Genomic DNA, 20,337 nt, shown 5'->3' with positions numbered 1-20,337 from the left:
AACTGATTTTGTACGGGCATTTTGCACTAGTAAATCATTAATTTCCGAATAATTTTCCTCATTCAGATAAATCTCCAGAACCACTGAACTGTGTGTGTGTGTGTGTGTGTGTGTTGTTTTAATCCATGCTTTTTTCTGACATGTCTTTGCTCCCTGTCAGATAATTCACTGATACTCTTCAACTTTCCTTCTACCCTTCGTTTCTTATTTCTTTCTCTTTCTTTCCTTAAGTATTCCCCGTACTTCACTGGGTCTTCCCTCAACATTTGTTTGTATTCTCTCTGTCTCTCTGTTGTAGTTTTTCTATTTTTTTTTTTAGGCATGTTGGTGTTTTATGTCATTCTCCCTGTCTAGTTAATCATAGAAATTAACATTACTGACAACAACCTTACACCTAAGCTAGTATCATGGACAGCAACCTTAAAGGTGGGGTTTGTAATTCTCTTTTTTGGCCATTTTTTCAAAATCACTTGAAATCCTATTCCTAACCCCCTTCCAGCCGCTGAGTTAGAAGCACTGAAATGAAAATTAAGCAATTGAATTATCTGTGGAACGGGCAGGACTCGAAAAACTCCAGCCAATCATTTCCAAGACCACCTAGAATCATTGGACAGTGAGTGCGTCAATCAAAAATTCGTACCACTAAATTACATAACAACAAAATTTTATGGAATAACATCCAAAAAGGTTTTCTCAATAGCAGAAAAAATTAGTTTGGTAGTGACATTCCTTAAAGTTACACACAGATTTTTAGACCTTTAGAACACATTTACCTCAAAATGATGGGATCAATCTACTCACCATATAGCACATGAGAGAGAGGGACACAGGAATATTTCCTGATCAAAAATGTAGGGCTGTGGTTAAAATCAGTCTCAGCCAATGGACTACAATATTCACTGTTTTGGTAGTGACATGAAAATGCAGGACACATTTTTTTTAGATAAAGTTTCATGATTTAAAAATGAAATATAAAATAAATATTTTTTTTTAACTTAATTTTTTTTTTTAAATAACAAAAAAAAATTTTTTAAACAAGAATGGAAAAATTCGCTACTTTTTTTTTCAATATCATTTTCACAAGTTGAAATTTAGGGGTTAGGGTTTGGGACAGCCACCTCTTAATTGAAAGTAGCCCATAAATGATGATTTTATATATATAAAGCTTACTGAAATCTTAAATATTATTGTGGGTTTCAATAGATTTATAGTTTTAGTAAGATTTTAATAATTAAATGCTTTTCAAATGTGTTTTTTGGATGAGGGACAGCAGTTTGCACCAATTCTGTATAATGGCCCAAATATGTGTTTAATACTTCAAAATATGCCCGATGTTATAGTTACTGCACTTGCCGCCCAGAACAAAAGAGAACATCCCAATCGAGTGAAGGGATTTGTGGAAACTGAAATGGAAGCACACATCTTACCTAATTCAGACTAAAACACATCTATTTAGCCTCACATACTGACTTTATTTGTAGTTCATACTGTTTTAATACCCTGTATTTTATTTCTCATTTTTAGGAAAAGCACTTAATTACCATTGTTTATTTCTATACCAAATGTCATACACTTGCAATGAAGCTAAAAATATAAACAACTACATCATTATGTTAATATCCTATATTTTTACAATAAAACTTACGACAAATATGTCTTCTAATATCCTCAGTTGTTGCCAGTGGTGGAGGAAGTACTGAATCTCAGTACTTAAGTAAAAGTACAAATAACCAGAGACATATTTACTTTAGTAAAAGTAAAAGTACCACAATGAAAACCCTACTTAAGTAAAAAGTAAAAAGTACCTGATTTTAAATGTACTTTAAGTATTAAAAGTAAAAGTACTTTCATAACAATTTATTCTCTTAATGTCTATATTCTAATAATTAGGGCTGTAACAATATGCAATATGAAACCGTTGACACTCGGATCCACGAACCTGTGTCGCGGTGTGAGTGTGAGAAGGCAGAATCGCGACACACCCCTTATTTGAAGTTAACATTATACAATACGTAGACCTGGATAAATTCTTTAAAATTGGGCAATCCCAGCGTTATGGTCGTGACAATTGCAGTAAAAACTTGAAATGTAAATTCTCAAATACCAATTGAAACTGTTTATATATCCATACTCCCTTAATAAAGAAGTCCAGACATTAGAAAAATACTAGTCTACAGACACATGCGTTTTATATTTTAATATGAGGGAAATATAAATCCGTAACGGACGTGATACAAAAAAAATCTTTAACTTTTAGGTGGCAAAATATTTTTTAGTAATTCTGTGAATTTCACTGTGCAAACCAAAAGTAATACCCACCGGGTGAAGAACATATTACAGAACATATCATATTCATTTTATTTTTTGTGTTCACATTTATGAGGAAAAAACAATGTTACGGACGTGTCAGTTCTCCGTTTCGCACGTGAGCGCTCTGAAAGCGGCACCAAAATACTGCTTTAAAACATTCACAGAGACCTCAAAAGCCCTTCTTGTGAATTTCGTTTTGTATTAATTGTTTCTTAATTTTAATCAATATTTCATTCATGTTTCATGGATTTAATAAATAAGTAGGCTAAATATAGCAGAAAATAGATCAGGACACGGAGGCGCGGGCGCGTGAACTGGTTAAACTCATGAACCGAAACTCAGGTCTGTACTTTCCTCACAGACCTGAGATGTATATATATATATATAGAAAACTTGAAATGTGTACTTTTAAACAGAACAATTCAAAACGAAAGAAAACAGACTGTTTTCTGCATGTAATCCGTATGAAATGTGCATTTCTCTCTGGCGCGTTCACTGCAAAGATCGCGCATCAGCATTAATTAAAATGTCTCCTTGTTATATTTTACATATTCATAATCATTACTTTTGCCGGTTCTTTGTGACAGATTTATTGGTAGCGACACAGTTGCATGTTACATGATCGCGTCAGCACCGAAAACATGGAGATTTTTTTCAATCCCTGTTTGGCAAGGGGAAAACTGATCAGAAAATGTAACGAAAATGTAACGAAACGTTGTAGAAATGTAGTGGAGTAGAAAGTATAATAATTGCTGCAAAAAGTAACGAAGTAAAAGTCAAAAGTATGCACTATTGATTCTACTTAAGTAAAGTACAGATACGTGAAAAATGTACTTAAGTAAAGTAACGAAGTATTTTTACTTCGTTACATTCCACCACTGGTTGTTGCGTATACCGAGCTGCATCAAACACATTTGTAAATTACTTTCCTTGAACCCATTGTGCGAGTTCACTTTAATACCGAGTGCTTTATATACATGTTGCTGCTGATTGGACTGCAGTTCTGACACACCCACCAAACAAGAGAAAACGTATCTCAAACCCCGTTGCACACCAGTGCACGCCGTTTCCAGGAAACATGATGTTCAACCCGGAAACCGTAGCAAAACGTTGCGCACCGTTTTGAACTTGAACATGCCCCTGATAAGGGAGCACATGGCAGGATCACATGACTAACAAGGAATCACATGACAAGGACATGAAACTGACTGAGATGAAACAAAACCAAAACAAGACGTGACAGATTTAAAAAAAAAAATAAAAAAAAATCTGTCACCTTGCTTTTATCCACTACAGGGGTCGGCAAGTAACTTTGGCCGCGGGCCAATATTTTTTTTAGCCAGTAGATGGCGGGCCAGCTACACGGAGTAGGCCTATGGATACAAATTAAATACTCTGTATCATTCGTTCAATTGTTTTTTTCAAAAATAAAACCAAAAATAAAATGAAAAATGACTTGTTTTTCCATTATTTATTTCCTGAACTAAAATGAAACAACGAATAACGACGGGTTTTCTGATTTTCTGATTGTGTGCTCAGATCAAAAATAGAAACAATGAATTAGGCTACTGGATTAGAAAAATTTTCATTTTGAAAGTCCGACTTTTGAACTTTATTCCTTTTTTTATTATTATTTATTCGGGACACACACACATACACACCTAAGGTTTAAGGAGGTCTGCGCAGGACTGTTTTTTTTCTTTTTTCGTCCCACTCCCACAAGGTTCTATTCAGCAACACCTGACCTGACGGGTTCGCAAAATTTAGATCTTGTTTCCAGAATCTCACATTCAAATGTCTCTAACGGAAAGAGAGAGATTAAGTAGCCTATAACAATTATAAATGAATTGTGTTTGTGTCAATATAAATATTATTTTAACATTGTACTGTCAGCAGAGAAAAAAGATAGGACAAAGCCTATCACTCAAATTTCTAAGCAACATAAACGAAAATCATATTGCCCTACTGACAAATGAAGTAGGCTATTTTCTGCCAAACTATTTCAAACATCCTTGCAAAAAAAAAGAATGTTGTTTACTGACAATGGTTTCAGTACCAAACAGCTCCTCAGAGGTGTAGCCTACAGGTGGTCAGAATGAAGTCCGGATACGCTGTCAAAAGACGTCGGGAGTGGGCTATTGTCAGTCAGTCAGACCGCCCGCTCCGTCCAAAGTATAGGTACATCAGAGTTCTGACCGCTACCGTCTTTATACTTTAAAATTAATCCCGTGCCACATGATTCCTTATGGGAGTTTCACACAGTATGCGGCGGTGAAATCGCCGCGCGGTTACGGCTTTTCTCAAGTAGTGGAAGAGTTTTGTGCAGCATTTAGTGCAAATATTTTTTATCAGGTAATACATATTATTTATCAGTGTGTTATACCTGAATAAATAATAATGAAAAAAAGTCGGACTGTAAGCGAATAAGACTTACAGGATTTTTGATCTGAGCGCACAATCAGAAAATCGGAAAACGAGTCAATCCGTGTATCATTCGTTCAGTCGTTTTTTTATTTAATATTGAAAGTAGAAAAATGAGAAAACAGTTCCTTTTTCGATTTTTCATTTTTTCCAAAAAACAAGAATTCAGTGATTTTTCGTTTTTCGTTCTGAGGTAGAAAAATGTATAAACAGCTGGAATATTCTATTTCTACACGTGGGCGGGAATGAAACGCCCCTTTCCTCTGATTTGTCAGCCGAAGATCAAACTCCCATCAGTCAGTTCTTCCTCAGTTCTGCACTGCAGAATATGAGTCCTCCGTTGTGCGGATTCTTAACGCGTTTATTGCAACTACATTTCATCTTTTTTTCATCAAACAACCAGACTAACGAATGGTTCGACACAACCCGTAGGCCTACTGGGAAATACACTAGACACCCTAGGGCTTTCTTCTGTGTAGATTTAAATTCACCTACGATTTGCATCAGCTGGGTGGGTAGCCTAAATGATGACTGTTAGCCTACCATGGTCGCCCTCCCTCGCCCAGTAATTTTTTTTAAATAATAAATGAAGATATAAATCAATATAATTAGTTGTAAATTCAATATTTTTAACACTAATACAAAAAGAAAAGAATAATGCATTGACAATATAATAGGCCCATATTAACGTAAACGCATGAACTGTCATTCAGACTGACTATCTAACAACCGGAGAACAGAGATTTATGATGTAGGCCTTGTGTTTTATCAAAATTTATTAATTTATATCTCAAAGATGTGCGCTTGTGCACAGCGCACCAGGTCATGTTGAGAGGGAAACAAATGCATTTTATTATTAGCCTATTCAGAAATAGTGTAAAAGACCGGTAAATAAAATACAACATTAACATTATAAACACTATTAATAACATATAGGCTATGTCTATGCGTATTTTACTTCCCCTTACTGTATGTCAAATCCTTAAATGAATGGTAGCCTATTCAGAAAACAACAAGAATGAAAAATAAGTAGCCACGTATAATAAAAATATAGTCTAATAGCTTATAAAAATAGCCTATTGTGTCCTTTATTATAAACAACATTTAGCCAATTTTAAACGCCAAGCCTAAACGAATTTATTTGAATCGAAACTGAAACTGTACCGACTTTGTTTTCGCGCATCTCTCATTCGGTCCAAAGTTTCCATATTTGCAATGTAACATTTGGATGCTAACTAGTAATGTAAAGAAGGCTTTATAAGAAGGCTTTGGTTGACTGTGTTTTATTTTAATAATGAACAGGCTGCGATGTCAAGTTAGCAATGCCAGAAGTGAACTGATAATAGCCTGTTGTGTGAGCGAGCGATGCGCCGGCGCCATCACTTGGATTTGTTGCACAGCAGGGGAAATAACAATATTCTGTCATTTAGGCTACTCTGTCATTCGAAACAGTAACATTTATATTTTTATTTGTGTTCATTCAAAATGACTCCAAAATGTCATGCCTTTGAAAAATAAAGAAAACAACATGATGCGCTGCTCTCAGTCTCCTTGAACATCTTTCTGGTGCCTACCAAAAATGAACCAAAATAGAGTGAATAGCCTTCTGACGCGCCTACTTTTCAAAGTCAACATTTAGATTATTTGAAGCAAAGTGCATAATATAGTCACTTAGGAATAAAACACAGCGTGGTTCATGATAAAAAAAAAAAGAAAAAAACGCACTTTACAGTTCGGAAAATAGGAAAATAGCAAACCCCTGGCACTTGAGAACTCCTGGTCTACACAAAAGTAAGCCCTGTCTAGTCTATTCCCCAGAACGGGTTGTGTCGAGCCATTTGTCTGGTTGATGGAAAAAAGATGAAATGCAGTTGCAATAAACGCGTTGGTTAAGAATCCACACAACGGAGGACTCTTATTCTGTAGTGCAGAACTGAGGAAGAACTGATGACGGGACAGTTTGATCTTCGGCTGACAAATCAGAGGAAAGGGGCGTTTCATTCCCGCCCACGTGTAGAAATTGAATATTCCAGCTGTTTATTAATTTTTCTACCTCAGAACGAAAAACGAAAACTAAGCTGAATTCTTGTTTTTCGTTTTTTTGGAAAAATTGAAAAAACGAAATAGGAACCGTTTTCTCATTTTTCTACTTTCGTTTTTTTTTTTTCATTTTAGTTCAGGAAATAAATAATGGAAAAACAAGTTGTTTTTCATTTTTTATTTTATTTTGAAAAAACGATTGAACGAATGATGCTAAGTCCAGTGTGAACTCGTTTCCATGACTACACCGGAAGTTCTTCATGCGCAACCCCTTACGACGATAAAGTCGTTTTGTAATGCAATTATAATGTGTCTTGTTTACTGTAATCCTGAGTAATAGTGTGACTTAAAACTGTTGTTACGTTGCTCTTGTTAAATTTATGAAGAAGAGAAAAGTTGGTTATTGCTAGTCACATGTTTAACCCCGGAAGTTTTGAGAGTAGCGCCAGAGAGGAGAGAGAGTGGCGGGTGAGAATAGCGAACTTTTAAGCTCCTGTCTATTATTCTACAGCTACCAGGCGAACACGGTAATAATTATTGAACTATCTTATTAAGCACTGTTAAATTTTGTTTACAAGAAAATGTGAGACATTGTATTAGTCTGCATAAGAAATAAGAGTATATGAATGTTGCTTTGGGTGCTTTGTGCTTGAAACTGTTTTGTTTATCTTCTAGTTTTCACGGTGTTTCATGATACTTAAGAGAAGAATAAATGTAAATGTGAATGTGAATATCAGTAAGAAGCGTGGACTCATTTATGACCAGTGTAGCTACATGACACACGGGACCTAAACCGCTATTGTAAAATAAAAATAGGCTGATTAAAAAAAAAAAAGAAAAAAAAACTTCCAAAATAATCCGGCGGGCCAGAAAATATTGCTGCCCTACAAGCCTGTTGTAGCAGAGTAGACCCTGTCCATATGATAGCCAAAACTTTACCTATCAGTTTTATGAAGTTTATTGTACATCACAGAAAAAGATGAAGTGTCCGCTTTCACTCCAGAAAATCACTTTAAGAGCTGAATAAATCACAGTGCAAGAGAGCATTAATGTGTTATCCATAAACTCTCTCTCTCCCTTTCATTATCATCAACATCAAGAGCCATTTACCCTGCCTTTTCACTAGAAATTTATGCGATGAAGGGTGTACTAAAACTAAAATGGTTGAATTCCTTTGTGTATCATAAAGACTCTTTTTGGTTTAGCATCCCGAATGCAATTTTCCCAAAAAATGGGGGGAATTGATTTTATATTGCGGTGTGACTATGATTTAAACAAACTACCTGTAAAATTATCTGATTTCCATCAGCAGGTTCTTTTGTACTGGAACCTAATGTTTAAACACAACTTTACACCACATAATACACCTTTATGGAACAACAGGTAGGCTATATTGGCTGATTATTTATCAGGCTATATTCCATAAGGAATATGGGCGTTAACACGTCTGATGGATAATTTTGGTAAGTTGTTGAATTACAGAGATTTTTGTGTTAAATGAAATTTCCAGTGCCCAATTAGAGAGTATAATAAAGTGTTAAAGGCCATCCCAGCACCCCTGAAAATTATGATTAAACAGTTTGTAATGTACTCGAACTCTCGATCAGAAATGAGACCACTTTGTATTGAAGGAATTAATTTAAATAGTAAACAGTTTACAAATAAGTTTATTAGAAATGTGTTATCCAAACAGTTTTACTCTGGTCAACTGAAAAGAAAATAAGATCTAAAAGATTTCAGTGATGATGTAACGAGGAGTCAGTGTCGTGAGGATCCATATGCAGCTTTATTAAAACAGAATGCAAGTCTACCAGGCAGAGTTCAATCACGGGCTTCAAACACAATGTAGATAAGGCAGAATCAAAGTCAGAGTTCAGGCTGGAGATCAGGGCAGGCGGCAAACACACAGGATAATCAAATGACAAGGCAGATGGAATCAGAATAGGCAGGCGGCAAAGAATCAGAGTCCAGTAAACAGTCCAGGTCATACACGGGAACTCACACACGGAATAAACGCTCGGAAATGTTTGCATGGCAAGACAAGACTTCGCAATGAGGAAGCTGGGAGAACAGTTTAAATAGTAGAGAGTCAATGGAAAACACCTGTGAGTCAATGGGAAACACCTGTGAGTGGAATCAGCCACAGGTACGGGGCATATGGGAAATGAAGTCCACAGAGTTAGTACTCAGGTGATGGTGACCTCTGGTGGTGAGCGGAGGGAGCCACAGAGGCTGAATTCGTGACAGATGAAGAGGCGAAAAAAAAATAAGGAAGCGGTATTTATCTTACCCAATCCTTCCTAAGGCCAAAGTCTTGAAATCTTGAATGACATTTATCCATCTAATTGCTTTTTACATGAAAGATTCAATTGGGAAAACAATTCATGTGGATTTTGTGAGAAAGAAATTGAGACGGTATCACCATTTTATTTCAATGCAAATTTGTACAAGAAGGTTCAGTTTGGAAGGAAGAAGACGGGGTCGGCGTGACTGGGACTTGTACAATTTTATTAAATAAAAGAACAAACAAAAGGTGCGCCCACTGCGCGTTCACTGTAGTTCACTACAGCACAAAATAAACAAACACTTCACAAAAACTATCGCTATCTCTTTCCACTGTATCAGCTCTCTCTTTCCACGTCAGACAACTCTTTCCACTGACTGGCGGCGTACAAGTACTCAGTCCTCCTCTCTCTCGTCTCTCACTCCACAGCGGCTTATATCCGGTCTCTCCACGCCAATTACTGCAACAAGACACAGGTGTTCGTCATTTGCACTTGACCTACTTACGCACCGCTCATCTCCTTTCTCTCTCGTTACAGACCTCGCGGAACCACGCCCCCCCCTCACCACACTTAGATTTTTTGATAAACAATCTAATTGTTTTAGGCAAGCACTTCATCCACAGATGTAAATATGTAAAGATCAAACCCCATTTCAATGGATGGAAGAATGACTTGAAAAAAAGCCGTTATCTGTTAAAGGTATAATGGAGGATTTTTTACTTCCGGGTGGATCACCTATACTATTGGTCCTCCTAATTGTCAATCATTCTGGTGAATCAATCAAACTTATTCAAAAAGTGGAGAGGGCGGGTCTTATCTAAAATTCGGAAGGATCCTCCACTATACCTTTAAATCTCTTCATTTGATGACAGATAGAAATGCCCTAAAACTTCTTTCCGTTTTGGATTTGTTTAGGTTATTGGACTAAGACCCTCACCCCTTTGTTTTTTGTTTATTAGTTCTATGTTCTTTCTTCTAAGTGATCTATCAACACAAATACAAATGTATGATTGTTGATTTATGCCTTAATTGTTTGTACTTGAATTCTCTATATTAATAAATAAAAAAAATAAAAAAATAAAAACAATGGAAGAGAGCAAAGGGGCGTCGTCCATCTTTTATTACAGTCTATGGGTGACTCATATGAAGAGCATTCAAACAAACATGACGCTAATCACTCGTCTGGTATCTTAACAGACCAACATCACATCATTAATAACCCATAACACTAATCTGCAGCTTCGGGGGAGGTGGCGGGGCGTGTCCATCATGGAGACAATGATATCAAATTAATATTTTAGCAATATTTTGGATTACATTTGCACTTTCTGATAAACAAAAATGTTATTCTACAGTATATTGGCTAAATTTACACTTTAATCAGAGTAAAACTGACTTAAATTACTGAACAACACATGACTGATGAATTCTGAATACAATTTAAAGTCCCTGTAAAGTCTAAATTAAGTATGTGTTCTGAGTTTGTCACACCACAGAAAAATGTGTTATTAGCCCCCAGCCAATTTTGAATGATAAAAAAAGCTGGCAAGTACTCCCCCCTGGGTTGCTATTGAAAAAAATGGCGTTAAAAATAGCTCGCTTCCAGCACTTCTCTTTTCAACTCCTATATTGCATACATCTGTTAAGGTGGACAATTTTATTGTTTCAAACTGTTTGAAAATGTCTCAAACATTTTGTTGTTGAAAATATGGCACCAAATTAAGAAGGTATGCAAATTACCTGACACTGCTATTTTTGCCCCAGTATATCGAAATCACGCATTTCCCCCTTCTCTCTCAGATGCAACATTCAACATGTGGAGGCTGAATGGTATTGTTACCTTGGAGGATTTATATATTAACAAACATTTTGCTTCTTTTTCTCAATTAAAAGAGAAGTTCTCTTACGAGAGGTACTCTCGTACTGCGTAATATCTTACACTATGGGAAATCTCATTTCCGCGAGATACTGAAGCCAAAAATTATCCTTAATTTCAGAGGCAGACAGAGTACACAGCTTCATTACTTGAGTAAAAGTACAGATACCCCTTGCTAAGTTTTACTCAAGTACAAGTAAAAGTACTACAGTCAGATGTCTACTTAAGTAAAAGTACTGAAGTACTTGTTTTTAAAAGTACTTGAGTATCAAGAGTACATTTTCTAAATATTGCATTACTACTGCCACAGTGCTTACATTTATGTACAGAAACGTCCTACATGGAGTTATGAAAAATGTTAATGCTAATACCTTGGAGAATGTAAAGGAATTGAAAGTAAAATCAAGTCATTTTCATCTTTTTACCATGTTGCTTTATTTAACATTTCTCACTTGCCCACAAGGCAATAGAACAATGGCAACGCTCTGACAAACCTCTGCTAGAGTTTTAATGGATTTTTTGCACCCACATTTGAACCTGCCTGTGTTAAACACACCACATACTCAAGAACATCAAAGAAAATGCTCAGCTTACATTAATGTGTAATATCAGAAAAGACAATTCAGCTAATCAAATCAATAAACCTAAACCAGCAAAGAAGGCAATATAGCAATGTTCTGACACACCTCTGAACCTGACCGTGTTATACACGCAGCATAGAGCAAAGAAGAGAAAATAATAATGATTAAAGAAAATCAGCTGTGTTTAGGTCAGCGTACAAAGAAGGAAAAATAAAATTCAGCTCATTTGAGTGACAGTATTAAGCCCCTTCCTCTCACATTGACATACAGGCAAAGGCAGGAGAAAATACTTTCAGCTGAATAACACCATTCTCACACACACAATCTATGTGTGACAACTCTGTGTCTCTGGGGGTGTGTGTGTGTGTGTGTTTGTGTGTGTGCTGTACTTCAATTCAATCAAATGTCATGAAGTCCTTGTTCAACTTGAGGAGAAGTTGGTTCTCAAAATTCTGTGAATGAATTGATCCCCTTCTTGGGGTGAAAAGCAAACCTGCTATGCTAAAAAGTAGGGCTGTAGTCAACCAAAGAAATGCTTAGTCGACCAAAGTCCTGTCCTGCACTTAATTAATTACTTTAATTAGTCGACAAAAAAAAAAAAAAACACGTGATGTTTTGCATTTTGATTGAACATTTATTAAACAATTGTCATAGAGCATTTATAAAACACCAACGAAAAAAGGTTTTTTTTTTTTTTTTTTTTTTTTTTTTAATTGACACCTGGGATCCCCTGCGAAACGGTTCTCATTCGCGCTTGAATAAGGCCGGCGACACACTGGCTGCTGGGCGTGAGAGTCTCAGCTGCGTTGGGTGTCTGTTTTTATTTCGGCTCCCATGTTAAAAGGTTGGAGTTTGCACACTGCCTGCGTGAGACACGCGTCTCAGGCGCGGCTCGAGCCACGCGGAAAACGCGTGCATGCTAGAAACAGAACCGATGCCTGAGTGTTCCAGCAACGGTGGTGTTCTCTGGCTAGAGCGCAGAACAGCGGAGTTTGTGTGAACCGAAGTGCATGCCTGAGCTTGTATTGCTGCTGTTGCTTTGACATTGTGGAAAATAGAATAATAGAAACAAAATGTATTAGACTTTTTACCCGTTATTATCAATCTAAATTAATCTCGTTTTTAATTTAGGCTAACTTAATTTCGTTTTTCTTTATTTAAATTTCGTTTTTTCTTTATTTAAATTTAGTTTTTCTTTAGGCCTATTTAAATTTCGTTTTTCTTTATTTAAATTTCATTTTTTCTGTATTTAAATTTAGTTTTTTTCTTTATTTAAATTTCGTTTTTCTTTATTTAAATTTCGTTTTTCTTTATTTAAATCTATCCTTTACTGTGTCAGTAATTTGTTGGTCAGAAAAATATTAGACTACCTTAAAGGTATTGCTTAATTAACAGACTGTGTGCGTTTTATATCACTCGAGCAGTGTCCGTTCTCGGAGAATATAGCCTGCTCGCGTGAGGTGCGCCGCTTCCCGCTCGCACTGTTCTGTAGTTTACTATTAATTCTGAACGTGTCGCGTCTCGCGTGTCTGTCTATATTGCACCAAATGCGACACTGCACTCCCTTGTGAAGTCGATTGGATGAACGGTTCTCGAAATAATCAAAATGCAAACGGACAGAGAGATTACTACCTATATTCCTTACTGAGCGCGAAGCAGCAGTGCAGCCAGCCACAGGTGCGGTTCCCGAGTGTTCTAAGTGGTGCGCTAAACTGTGGCGCTGTTACAAAATAGCCTAAATTAAGCATTTAAAGTTGGGGATAAAACATAGGCTAATTATATTTAGAATACAGTAATATGTAACTGCTTATAAAGGAATAAATATCAAGGAGTAAATCAATGAAAATTTCTTTATTGGTAAAAAAAAAAAAAAAAAAATGTATGCGACTGGTCGACCAATGAGAATGTCAGTCAACCAAGACGGCATCGACCGATTAGTCGACTAAACGACTAAAGTTGACAGCCCTACTAAAAAGCCTTTCACACGCTGCTGAAGCTGGCAGGGCTGTGTTGAGCTTTAGTGAGAGGTTACGCACAGCTGGATAGGGGGCCAGTGTATTCACTCCTTCAGCTGTAGCGGCTAGGTATCCATCAAGTTGCTTACTTATCTCATGGGAATGCGTCTGCTTGACATTGGAGAAGAAGTCATCTTCATCAGAAGAGGTTGATGTGGTATCAGGAGACCGAAAACCTTCATCGTGTTCTGGCAGATGTTCCTTGATGTAACTAAGGCCTTGATTAGAAACACAGAATCACACCAACAAACACATATTTTTGTTATTATTACTCTGTAAGTAAACAACTGCATAGAATCATTGTTGGATGTAAAGGTTTTTGAAAAAACAAGCAAACAAACAAACAAACAAAAACATTTTCCTTACCAAGCTGTAGGACTGTGTCATTGCTGGTCCAGGAGGTTTTGAACCTTGGAACGAGAATGGCTGCTGCAATTAGCTCTGGCTCTGACATCATGCTCTCAAACCGCTTCTTCAAACCTTCAAGAAGAGCATCAAAATCTGAGTGGCGGTCTGGACTTTTCAAGCTTGGTTGTGAGGGTGGTGATTGTCGGGAGCAGCCAGCCCATCTGAACGTTGACTTCTCCTTGTAGTATGTTCAAGGACTTCGCAACTGGACTCATGGTGGTGACATATTCCCCTAAAAAGGCTATGTCAGTCGGACTGTACCTAATAGAAACAGAAGAAAATAAACAAACACATATTTCAACAAAATGTATACAGAACCTCTGTGCAATGCTGGACATTTATTTGTTTGTTTATGTACCTACAGCAGATAATGTGGTAAGCATTACTCTAACAAAATAAGAACACAATTATACATTAACATAAGCTACTTACATTGGAACATTGAGTGCAGCACAGACCGTTCTCACAGACGCCTCTCCTTGGTCTCTAATGATTCTGACCACACGTTCCACGGCCATGAAAGAGGAGTTCCATCGAGTTGAATTAGGCTGTACCAAGTGAAGCTTACAGTGTTCCTCTATAAGCTCTGCATTTTGAGGAGACCTTGATACTTTATTCCAGAGTGCCTGACACTTAGAAAAGGCAGATCTGGACAATTTCTTGTAAGCTTCTGTCTTATTAGCCCGATCAACATCGACTGTGGATACTAAATTCAGTAAGTGGCATGCACACCGCTGATGTTTCGGCAGCTGATACTGAAGCCCCTCATCTTCCTCCAGAATGGCTTCCACATCCATGAATTCCACCTCCTCTTCACCATCGGATGCATCACAATCTTCTCCTACTTCTTCTTCGATTGTGCCTTCTGCAACTAACTCTTCATTGTTATTTTCGTCCTGCTGACCAAACACACGGAACGCTTTGACGAAATTCGACCCGTTGTCTGTTGTAGTTCTAACAACCTTTAGACTTATTTCATACTCTGCATGAATGTCGGTCAAAACAGCTGCCAAGGCATCAAATGTGTGGGAGCCCCTTAGTTGACGGCAAGCAAGGGCAACTGAACGGCGTTCAAAACTGCAATGATCGAGCCAGTGGGCTGTTACACCTATAAAGCTCCTTCTCCTGGCCGTCCAACAATCAGTAGTGGTGGCAATGTATGGTACCTTTTTCATTTCGTTCTTGAGACGTTCTTTCATTTTAGATGTAGCTGAATCAATCTTGCGCCGCACAGTTGTGCGGGACATGACAGCACTACTCGGTTGTAATTCTACAATAAGGTCTTGGAAGGATGGTTTCTCAACCAGGGAGAAGGACTGGAGACCTTGAACGATGAAGCGGAGGATAGCCCGATCAACCGTCTTCTGAGACACCTGCTTGGTCTCCATCAGCTTCAGTTGCTTCGCCTTGAAGCCTGTTCCACCTTCTGATGGCCTCTTGCAGGCTGTTGAAGTCAGTTGACAGTATTCCTCCAGATGTGTCTCATGCCTTCTCTGTAAAACACAGTATAATATTTCAGTTTACACTATAATAAACTAATAAATATTAGAAAAGATACCCATCATGTAGTCTACATAGCAGTATTATTAATTATGAAGTGCTGGTTGTTCATAATTTTCCAATGGCTCCAGCCTAACTTTTTAAATTGGTTTTACTGGTGCAACTAACTTTAATTTAATTTAATTTAATTTAATTTAATTTAATTTAATTTAATTTAATTTAATTTAATTTAATTTAATTTTTGCAAACTTCAGCAAAGTCATGTCAAAACATGAATCTGAAAGGACTTTAGATGATTATCAGGGCTCCAGACTAACTTTTCCACTGGTTGCACTGGTGCTACCAACTTTCTCAGTTGGTCGCACCAGCATATGATTTGGCCGCACCTTTTTTTTTTTTTTTGCTACATGCCATGGGATTAAACAATGCATGCTGATGAACAGTGGTCTTAATCTGCATAGCCTAGTTTTGCACTGATGTAAAAAGACTGACAGTGACACAAGACCTCATGTTAGCAAAATGTTTTAATCTTTTAACTCTCAAAAAAAATATTAAAAAATATGTATGTTCTTTAATGTTTGATTATAATTTTACTGTCTTCATAGGGATGGGAATTGATAAGATTTTATCAATATCAATGCCACTGACGATTCTGCTTATTGATCCGTTTCTTTAACGATTCTCTTATCGATTCTTGATAGCACTGTGTGGAAAAATGTAGTCATTTGCAAAAAAGTGGTTTTATTTATTTTAAAGCTTAAGCTTGAGTAAGCAAACTGTACTTTCTATGTAATTTATGTAATAAATAGAACCTTATTGTAAAGTGTTACTGATTAGTTATACACCGATTCAGACGTCTCCTGAGTTCACTGTTGGAAAGACCAGTTGTTTTAACCAATCATTAAAATGAATCGGTTCAAATGAGTCATTAGGTCGCGAATTGGATGTGAATTGCTGTGTGATTATCCCAGCACTGGACATGGACATCCAAGATTTCTGTCAACACAGAACACATTTCATCACTGGATAGTTTTTTTCGTTTAATTAAAGTGTTGTTTTATGTCTGCTGAATGTCCGGAACGCTTTTCAGAGAAGATAAGGCAACTTATTTAGCTCAATTCACACCCAGCGGTAATTCAGGAAAAAAAATCTCAGAATAATCCACATGAAACTTTGGTCTTCCGACCTTTTACCACCGTGTCGATTTATTTTGATTAATATGTGCGAGGGAGAGAGAGCAAGACAGCGCTTATCGCCTGGCTCCGAAGAGAGAGAGTGCGCGCGCGCGACCAGCTCTCTCTCTCTCTCTGCTCGTTCTTTCAGTTAAACATATGCCCTGTCACAACCCTGGAACCCTGATTATCTATGTTACACGATTAACTTGCCTCGGATTATGCTAACTATTGTCAGGCCAAAGTTAGCCATCTGAATGGCTAGCTACAGCTGGCAAATTGGCGGGTGCATGTGGCTTCGACTAAGTTACTCAAACGTAACCGAGAATGTAAAAAGCTGCATTATCGCAGCTAGCCAATCATTTAGTGCACTTTTCTGTAGCTAGAATCTAGCTTAGAAATGTAAGGAAGTTTATTTCAATGTACGTACCTTGATATGCTTCCGCAAGTTGGAAGATGAATTTTTGTAGGCAATGATGAAGTTCTGTTTTGGTAAACACAGCAAGCACTTGAAGCGTAAACTATCATTTACTTCTTCAGAAAACTGAAATAGTCTGGCGAGGTGGGGCCACGGGTTGGGACATTGCCGGGATGGACCTGCTGCGTCTTCATCCATTGTTTCGTCTCTTATGTAATCTGACCATGGAGTTGACTTTGGCGGAAAGCTGAAGGTGATTGCTGATAGGCTGTCCCAATCAGTGGCGCCTGCACAATCCAATCACGTTTGAGGGTGTCCGAGATTTTTCTTTTTTCCTTTTTTTTTGTTTTTTTTTTTAAGAAGAACAACGGGTACTCATGGTTGTGGATAGAAATGTAGCGGAGTAAAGAGTACAATATTTGCCTCTCAAATGTACTTGAGAGTCATGAGTACTCGAGAGATGTACATGAGAATGTAAAGTCATGAGTACTCCCCAAAAATTATACTCGAGTAAAGTACAGATCCCTCAAAATTGTACTTAAGTACTGTACTCAAGTAAATGTACTCCGTTACTGTCCGGCTCTGCTTAATTTTGAAATAATGCAAAACGCGTTGCGGCAGCATGCAGGCATAGGCAAGACGGCTCGCGTGCCTATTGGCTGCCCTGTGGCAACTGCAGCAGCCTATCGAGAGAGGCCCCCGTGACGTCAGATCCAATGGGGGCGCTTAGCGCCCACTGCGTCATGTCCCGCCGAAACGGGCGTGGCCTGGGTCTATAAATATAGCTTGGTAGGCTGATTTCCCTCATTTTTCATCTCTTCAAGCGAAGCGCACGCATTGCTGGAATCCCGAAGAAGAAGCCGCGCCGTCTGAGAAAGCCTTTCAGCGGGACGAGCCACTGCATCTGAAGCCGCTGGCCGCGCTGCCTTCAGTCGCCATTCCTGCTGCGCTATCCGGTGTTATATCCTTTTCTCCTCTACTGTGTTTTATGTGTGTGTGTGTGTGTTTGCCGCCGCGACACACACTCTCATTGCACTAAAAGAGCCGGGCGCCTTTTTCAAGATGCCCCTTTCCCACTCAGCGACGGGGACGTCATCCACGTTTCCTGCCTGGGTGAGGAACATGCAACTCTTGTGCTCGCCGACGGCGGCTGCCCTCACTGCGAGCTGATGCCCGTGGTGACTCTGAGGACTCGCCTGGCATCTTTCGTCGAGACTGCACCTTCGCCTGCTGCGGTGCCGCGCCGTAAAGCGCCGTACTCAGCGGGTCCCGGAACCTCCTCCAACCCGCAAAAGCTCGCCGGTTCGCCCGCCAGCTTCGCTCGAGTCTCTCACTGACGGACAGCGGCCGCCGTCTGCCGCCACTTCCGAAGCTGCGATTATGGAGGACTACAGCTGCTATATCCTGGAGTCGAGCAGTAAATGAATGGTCGTCCCTCTCCCTCTGTTCGAGCCGCGCAAACTGCGCCGCTCACAAGGGATGTCAGAAGCAGACGATCACGCGGTTAGCTCTCTTTACGTCGCAGGAGAGCTTCCCCGCCCCCGCACTCAGTTGGCGCACGTCACTCACCGGCGAAAGGAGAAAAGAGTGTTTTAATCCCGCCGAGGCCGGACCAACCTCCATTTCTCACACATTTCTCAGTCCCCTCTTAAGTTCAGGCGACTGGAAATATCAGTATTGCAGTATACGAGCCTGTTATAATACATGCACGCCTGCAAACTAATGCTGACGCAAAACATGATGACGCTCTCTGGCTACTCGCCCCTCTTCCCGCTCTCTCTCTCTCCCTTTGCTTGTGCCGCGCCGTTCACAAGGGATGTCAGAAGCGGACGGTCACGCGGCTAGCTCTTTACGTTACAAGAAAGCTACCCCGCGCCCCGTTCGCGCGCAAAGTCTTCCTAGCCCGCCTAGGAAAACGGCGGTGTTCAAGTCCCGCTGCGGCCAGACTTCCACCAAAACTTCCCGCTCGTACAGTTCCAGAAAATGTGACTGTTCCAGTGTATTTTGCAGTAAACAAGCCGGTACCACAGCCCGTTTGCCTGCACTCAAACGCCGTTTCTACGGCGACCCAGATAAATCTCATAGTGTATTTCTGGTGTCCCGGCCACGGCCGATAAAGTTATGAGTGTAGCAAAAATGCCCACTGCCCAGTGTTCATTACTACACACAAGCACAGCCCGCCACATTCCAGGGCTCGCACACATAAAATCGACTCATGTCGATTGTGCATTAAACGTAGTGATTGTGCCCACAACCCAGTGCCCACGAACACTACACACTGCATGTCTCACGTTTTCTGTGGAAACGAAATCCGGCCACGGCCGATGGTGTTATGAGTGTAGCAAAATGCCCACGGCCCAGTGTGCATTCCTACACACTAGCACAGCCCGCCACATTCCAGGGCTCGCACACATAAAATCGACTCATATCGATTGTGCATTAGATGTAGTGAATGTGCCCACAACCCAGTGCCCACAAACGCTACACACTGCATGTCTCACGTTTTCTGTTAAAATGAAACCAACGCACATACAGTCAGCTCAAGCCGACGGCGTTTTCAGTGTAGTAAATGTGCCCGCTGTCCCGCGCACACATTCACTCACGAGCATCACGGGGCTTCCCACGCTCGCTCTCTATCAGCAAACCGCTATAGGAGAGTCGAGCGCGGGCAGGCTGCCCGCTGTGATCAGCGCGCCCCCCACCTCGAACGCTGCAAGGGTGACGTTTGTGTTACAGCACACCAAAGCTCTCCGGTTGCCACCATGTCGCGACCAGTGCCCAGATTTCATTCAACCCCTAGCTATTCGTGCGAGTGCATGGGCAAAGCTTCCCGGGGTTTCAGAATGGGTGCTGAACATTATAAACAGAGGCTACTCGCTATAGTTCGCGCGACGTCCCCGCAGGTATGCGGCGCGAATCGAAACTACAGTAAAAAGGAGGTAGCACATCTACTTCGAGTCCAAATATCGAAACTGTTGAGCAAAGGGGCCATAGAGCCTTTATCTCAAGCTCACAGCGAAGGGGGTCTATACAGCAGATATTTTCTGGTACCGAAAAAAGACGGGGGTCTCAGACCCATTCTAGATCTAAGACAGCTGAACAAAGTGCTTTCATTACGCCGGTTCAGAATGCTCACAACCAGGAAAATCCTCACGCAAATTCGCCAAGGGGACTGGTTTATGTCAATAGATTTGAAGGACGCTTATTTCCAAATACAAATAGCATCACGTCACAGGCGATTCTTGAGATTTGCTTTCGAGGGCCAGGCTTATCAATACACAGTCCTGCTGTTCGGCTTGTCCCTAGCACCC

General features: G+C 39.5%; 2 protein-coding genes across 2 annotated transcripts in view; one reads left to right on the top strand and one right to left on the bottom strand.

Annotated features, from left to right (window-relative positions):
• Positions 1-20,337, top strand: part of LOC311289533 (uncharacterized protein) — a 295,816-nt gene that overhangs the window by 62,675 nt on the left and 212,804 nt on the right. The gene's annotated exons all lie outside the window — the stretch shown is intronic.
• On the bottom strand, positions 8,538-19,482 carry LOC311289562 (uncharacterized protein). The gene is made up of 5 exons (XM_084407667.1): positions 17,039-19,482; positions 14,369-15,429; positions 13,895-14,197; positions 13,618-13,746; positions 8,538-9,515 (listed from the first exon to the last, which is right to left on the bottom strand). The coding sequence occupies exons 1-3, from the start codon at positions 17,222-17,224 to the stop codon at positions 14,023-14,025; spliced, it is 1,422 nt and encodes a 473-aa protein (XP_084263793.1). The 5' UTR covers positions 17,225-19,482; the 3' UTR covers positions 8,538-9,515; positions 13,618-13,746; positions 13,895-14,022.

The sequence above is a fragment of the Rutilus rutilus genome (assembly GCF_951802725.1).
Source record: "Rutilus rutilus genome assembly, chromosome: 4".
Lineage (NCBI taxonomy): Eukaryota > Metazoa > Chordata > Actinopteri > Cypriniformes > Leuciscidae > Rutilus > Rutilus rutilus.
The sequence above is the reverse complement of the archived record's forward strand: the minus strand, read 5'-3'. Positions and strand labels throughout refer to the sequence as shown.